Source organism: Lampris incognitus, chromosome 2 (genome assembly GCF_029633865.1).
Source record: "Lampris incognitus isolate fLamInc1 chromosome 2, fLamInc1.hap2, whole genome shotgun sequence".
In the NCBI taxonomy this organism is placed as follows: Eukaryota; Metazoa; Chordata; class Actinopteri; order Lampriformes; family Lampridae; genus Lampris; species Lampris incognitus.
Genome location: NC_079212.1, coordinates 22,191,514 through 22,198,006, shown reverse-complemented (window position 1 = coordinate 22,198,006; position 6,493 = coordinate 22,191,514). Strand labels below are relative to the sequence as shown.

Here is a 6,493-nt window from a genome sequence, read left to right as displayed (position 1 = left end):
TCTCTCACCAGATGCCTACAGAGAATGACAGAGAAATCCATCTTTGCATTTATAATCATGAGGCAATGTAACAATATTGTTAGAGGGTTCAGGGCAATGATAATATCAAAATCTTGATAAGTCATATCACAATGAAATGTCAAATCAATGTCGATATTCACCATAAAGAATCTATATTACATAAGTTAACTGGCTCAAGAACAACGCTGAATCCAAGTCTGCTTTACTTTCAGTGCCAAATTGCAAACTAGGTACACTACAGTAGACTCACCTACTACACTGTTAATCTCTTATAACGTTTTCCCTCTACAATGGTAATATGTAGCCCCCTTCTCTCCCCTGCAGCCAACAAATGATTATAGGACCTTCCACATTTATATTCATCTAAAGGCTGAGAGGGCTGGTGGCGTTTCATCACGTGGTTTCAGTAGTTTTTAAATAGGTGAGGTCTGTTTAACTCTAAAGGTTTCTTTGAACCCTAATCCAAAGGCCACATAAGCGACACAAAGCAGATGGCAAATATTTTTTTTTTAAAATGGCAACTGTTACAAATTACATTCGAATGTGCAGTCATCACAGCAATTTTAATTAATAGGCGAACCGTTGTGATTGCTCTCTCGTGGTGTTCACCCGTGATCTTGTGGCAATGAACGGCTCCATGCTGTGGATCAAAGATACACTGGGCAGAGATTTAACAACGCTACACCTTTTGTTTAAACGGATAGCAACAGCGGTCAGAGGAGACGGGGGGCTCATGCGCGCGGGGCGGGGGGGACGGCGGATCCCAGGGGGGAAATCTTGGCACCGGCCGCGCATCGGGAGCAACAGGCACCCGAGAGACGCACCAGTCAAAACATGGCAGAGCGATTAAGGGGACACGCACACACGCCAGCCCTCCCCTGGCGAACTGACTCTGTTTTCAGTGTGTTTATCATCATGACACATATCGGCCATATCACCTTCCTTTAATTTCCGTGTTTCGCCACATGTCGGCTACTTATTTCAGCGGCACGATATAAACAAAAAAAAACAACAGCAAAAAAAATTGCACCGCGCCGTCGTATCTCTTGTGACATCGCGGGTCCGCTATTTTTTATTGGCCGATCGCAACGACGATCGTGATAATTGTCGCAGAAGTTGCGAGCTGCGCCGGTAGCCGCTCTGCACAAAAACACGTCTAAACGCGTCTAACCTGGCCTAAACCCTGGGTTTCTCAAGAGCCGTTGCTATGGCACCCGACCACACGACAAACGGCATTCACTCCGTCAACTATTCAACAACATACGCTAAGGTTCACATCCATGTGCGTGAATCGTCATGACAAACGACGCGACAAACTCCACCGCTCCCCGCTTACCTGGCGATCGACGAAGGTTTCCCCCTTTTCTCAGTTGTCTAGATAGCTGTTTGTTTTCCCAGGCGACGACAGCATCTCCGGGATTTTTTTTTTTTTTTTTACCTGGGAATCCCAAACAACTTCCGGGCCCATGCTGGGATACAGACCGAATAATTGTACAACAGAGCTCTTGATCTAGTGATTGTCGAATGCATCGATGCGGAAACGAGCACGGAAACGAGACATATGCGTTGCGGAAATGATGCAGTCATGTGAGCTCGCAAATCAGTGATGTGTTCCACGATCATCCTTTTGATCATCCTTTGGACAAACGTGGGCTGCCCATTTATTCTTGATTCTATATGTAGGCCCATCGATTATTCCTCCTTCCTTTGTGTTAATCAAATTTGATGCCATTCATTCAGGGCAAATGTTCAAGTTTAGTTTTGCTGTGCACCTCTGATTTGCAGTATGTGGGCGATTATTTGCAATTTCATGATGTCTATCACTGCCAGTTTTTTTTTTTTTTACTTTATTGCTTTTGAACACCAGAGGCACGGATATTGTACATCTTGAATGATCATGGCAGATGTTCAAAAGATATGTGTGTTGCAGTGGTTCCTCGCTGGTGTTTAATATCGAGGAGACACCCCAATAAGGGCTGTTCTGGAGGGTTGGTTTTTTGGGGGGGGAATCCTACCTGTGTATTGCCACAAGATGGCAGTCTATTGCAGTTTTTATCCTATTGGAGCAAGTATCGACCCATGCGCTAACCAATCAAATATTGTATAAAATTGTTTATCTTCATTACAGCAAAAAATATAAACAATTCTAAGGTGAAACAATAATGTTTTCTTTACAGTCTATCCGTTTATATTACCTCAAAAGCTGTCAATAAATCCTGACTAAAAGGAAAACTGCCATGAGTCATAGCCTTGCCAACCTTTACCCAAAAGGCCATTTGGTGATGGGTTCAATCAATCTATCAAGTTACATTGAAGAAAACTACTTAGATCGATTGGGTTTATGACGATTGAGAAGGACTTCATAAGCCTCATGGATCTTTATGAACATCATCTCAGCCTCTTTGCTGGGGTTGTGATCTGGGTGCCACTTTTTGGCCAGTTCCCTGTAACTCCGAGTGATCTCTTCAATCGAGGCCTCTTCATTCAAGGTCAACACCTAGAGCAGAACCATATTGAAACACACAGTGGGTCCAGCTTGAGAAAGGTTTACATTACAAGAGCAATGACTAGACATGAAATGCATGGATCAAGAGAGGAACATTAAACAGAATATCACAGAAAGTTGAATCAGTTCATCAGGACACAACGTTTATTGAGAGAAACGTTTCATCTCTCATCTAAGTGACCTCTTCAGTCTAAACTGACTGCAGGTATCCCCACCCTTATAAAAAATACAGTGGCATGATGACTGAAAACAACGATCAGTTTCATATGCATCTCAGTTGCTTTCAAACCCCAAAACATGCTGCACCAGAAAATGGTTCACCCCAAGGATTGGGTCCCCCGGCACAAACAGAGCAATATAGTGTACGCTGTCAAGTGTCAGGAGGATTGCCATGACTTGTACGTTGGAGAAACCAAATAGACGCTGGTCAAGAGGATGGCACAACACAGAAGAGTTAACGGATCAGGCCAGGACTCCACAGTCTACACCCACCTACAGGCCAGTGGCCACTCTTTCAAGGATGAGAATGTGCACATCCTTGATTCAATTCAATTCAATTTATTGTCACTAAAAACAATGTGCAGGCACATGTTAAAAATGAAATGAGGGCTGTGGCTTCACCAAACAGTGCAAGACAGACACAGACAAACACAGCAAACACAATATAAGATATACACACATGAAGACCAAAAGCTAAAAATAAGTTAAAAGAGAGCTGGAGTACAAAATATTTAAAAATATCTACAGACATTCAGTGGGTAGCCAGGTTCAGGTGGGCAACAGCTTGTGGAAAGAAGCTGTTTTTGAGCCTGGTTGTGCGGGCTCTGAGGCTCCTGTAGCGCCTCCCAGAGCGCAGGGGGGAGAACAGTCCATGGTTGGGGTGGGTGGGATCTCTGCTGATGCTCAGACCCCTTCAAAGGCAGCGTTTGAGATAAATGTCTTTTATGGCTGGGAGCTGGGTACCGGTGATATGCTGGGCCGCCTTGGCAATCCGCTGCAGAGCTTTCTGGTCTACTGAGGTGCAGTTGCCGTACCACACTGAGATGCAGATGGTCAGGATGCTCTCTATGGTGCAGTGGTAGAAGTTGGTGAGAATTTTGGGGCGTAGACAGGCGCTCCTCAGCCTCCTCAGGAAATGCAGGCGATGTTGGGCCTTTTTCACAAGGGCCTGGTTGTTTAATGTCCACGAAAGGTCCTCGCTGATGTGGACTCCAAGGAATTTAAAGCTGGAAACACGCTCCACTTCCGCTCCATTGATGTGAATGGGGGAGTGAATTGATAGGGTTAATACTCCTGCCTGTGCCCCTGTGGAGTTGGTCCTCAGGCGCTGCAGCTACCCACTTCTCCTATACAATAGGATGGGATAAATGCAGGGGATGAATTTCGTTGTAACCTTACAATGACAAAATAAAGTGGCATTCTTCTTTCTGATAGGGACAAATGCTGGTTTGAACGGGGAGTCAAAGAGGCATCTATGTGAAGAGGGAACGACTATCCATTTACTGGGGGGGGGGGCTAAGAGTACATCTGTCATCATTTTAGTAAAATGGCAGCAGATGTACATTGGCGTCGCCAGGTCATTCATGTCAGGTGAGCTGTGATTGGAACTATTTCCCAATCCTGTGACTAGTCCACATGGCCATTGTAACTCTAGTTAATGGTCATGGCAACCGATCGTTTTCGGTCGTTATGCCACTGTATTATTTATAAGGGTGGGGATACCTGCGGTCAGTTTAGACTGAAGAGGTCATGAAAAAATTTCTCCAGTGAATGTTGGGTCCACATGAGCTGATTCAACTTTCTGTGATTTTCTTACCTGGATTATTGAGCATGCATAAAGACATTAAACAGGAAAAGTTGGAATCCTCGTTGTCATTCGGTTATTTCAGTACTTTGGCAACACTCACCTGTAATGCCTCTTTTTCTCTCTTGGTGTATTCTTTGAGCAGGATTTCCAGCACTCTCCTCCAGACCTCTTCAGTGTACCCCCCTCCGGTCAAGGCACACAGGATCCGGTAAGGAATTAATAGGATGTACTCCAGCACACCTCTGAGCCAGGGCAGGAACCAGAAAATGTCCAACAGTGCTGACACACAGTCAGATAGATAGTAAAGAGTGGCTGTAGTATTATGGAAAACACAGTAGCCCAGTGGAGCAGAAAAGGCAAGCCAAGCCAGACCAAGCCTATAAAGTCGAGGACCTGTAGGGAAATGAACTGTTATCAGTGAGAATGATTGAGCCAAAGAGCCTCTATGTGATACAACTATATGAAAGAAAGGCATGTAAAGTGGGTTTACTATTCCAACTGGAAGTTGTACAAAGTGTCATCACCATACCTAGTTCCTGTGTGCTTCCCGGAGATGGCGAGGGTTTGAACTTGCGGTGCTGTGCAGCAGTGATACTGGCAGCCAGGCTGATGGGCAGAGGTGATAGGCTGCTGCCATAGAATATCGGGGAGGTCATGAGACAGGCAGCCATCGTCTTGTGAAGATCTGACGTCTGCTGGCCAACGCTGGACACAAGATGCACCCCAGCACCCACAGACAATGGCAGGACAATTAGGTAGAAGAAACTGAGAGAGCTCAGTCCTATCAGAGCCACAGTGCCAAAGTAAATCCCCACACAAACCTGTCCAACAAATCTAACAGGGCTCACAAAGGGAGGCATGGTGGATCCTCTCCTGGCTCCATCTGCCTCTCGATTGGCCTCGCCAACATACGAAGGGATACGGAAGACCTCTCTCGCCCAGCCAACTCCAAACCCTCCTAGAGTCACCATCCACAACAGGGCATGGCTGTCTCTTCCTAAATATAAATGATGAAGGCCTAGTGGCCCACCTACTGCCCACAGGGCATATGCCACCATTACTCTCTTTGCCATGCTGATACCTCAGTGGACATATCCATGCACAGCACAGAAAAGCTTTGTCATCCTTACAGGGGACAACCTGCAAATTCATAAACAAAACAAAAAGAAAGAAAAAAAGAAAGAAAACCAGTCAAAAAGATACAACTCAAGAGTTTTGGTCCCATCCAAGTTTACTCTACCTACATAAAAATGCTGACAAATTCTTTCTGAGAATTCCCCTCTAACAAAATTATAGTCATTACACAGTGAAATGGGAAGACAGACTTTCATTTTTAGATCTATTAAATTATGGAATTAATTTCAAATAACTCACTTGAGAACAGTACGGCAGTTAGATTGTTGATTGCAAAATCTCAAGATCTAAACGTAGTTATCAACACATTATTGTGTTGTATTGCTAGTAGGTTTGTAGAGTATTGGTATTGTATGTGAGCACATGAATATGTGTATACAACAAAGTATATGTGCCATAGGTCAGGTCTAGGTTAGGTTTTATGTTCCAGTGTATATAGGTATATGTGTATGTGCGCATGTATGCATATGATATGTATTAACCAAATCACGTGATGAGCAGATGCCGCAATCGTCTTATAGAATTATTACATACGATTTTTTTTACAAATTGTTAAAGCGATAAACAACATGATGGTGAAGTGTAATTTCTATGTTTTTTTCGGTTGAACTCGAGCTACAGTTGTAATTGGGACGTTCAGACGTAGGTTATGCCACACAGTCGATAAATCCAAACTCTGTATGTATGAATTCTTACCTGAACGAATCTTGTCCCGTAATTTCCGTATACTAATATATGTGAGCTGCTGCAATACCCAGCGTGGACTTTGGAGCATGACAGTGACACTGAAGAGACGTGGTTTACGCATGGCTTTGATTGACCCCCCCCCCCTCGTGAATTTAGACAGAATTAGTGTATTTAGAAATGGTGTAGAATTAGTTAACTTGATCCGGATATGATCTTCCAGAGAGTCGAGATGCTTTTTAATAATTATTATTTTTTAAATTTAAATTTTTTTTATTTATGTGAACCCTGAGATGAATACCACGCCTGTGTTCACGGTGCCATTCATGTATTAAGAGGTA

At 43.9% G+C, this 6,493-nt stretch overlaps 1 protein-coding gene across 1 annotated transcript; it reads right to left on the bottom strand.

Moving 5' to 3' along the window:
- Positions 1-1,926: 1,926 nt before the first annotated feature.
- dnajc22 (DnaJ (Hsp40) homolog, subfamily C, member 22) lies at positions 1,927-6,202 on the bottom strand. The gene is made up of 4 exons (XM_056275055.1): positions 6,165-6,202; positions 4,864-5,474; positions 4,435-4,727; positions 1,927-2,518 (listed from the first exon to the last, which is right to left on the bottom strand). The coding sequence occupies exons 2-4, from the start codon at positions 5,405-5,407 to the stop codon at positions 2,342-2,344; spliced, it is 1,014 nt and encodes a 337-aa protein (XP_056131030.1). The 5' UTR covers positions 5,408-5,474; positions 6,165-6,202; the 3' UTR covers positions 1,927-2,341.
- Between the last annotated feature and the right edge of the window lie 291 nt (positions 6,203-6,493).

Coding starts and splice junctions, on each gene's coding strand:
- dnajc22 (XM_056275055.1), bottom strand. CDS start 5,407: ATGGCAAAGAGAGTAATGGTGGCATATGCCCTGTGGGCAGTAGGTGGG. Junction 4,728..4,863: donor GGGAAGCACACAGGAACTAG/GTATGGTGATGA, acceptor ATTTCCCTACAG/GTCCTCGACTTTATAGGCTT. Junction 2,519..4,434: donor GAGAAAAAGAGGCATTACAG/GTGAGTGTTGCC, acceptor GTTCTGCTCTAG/GTGTTGACCTTGAATGAAGA.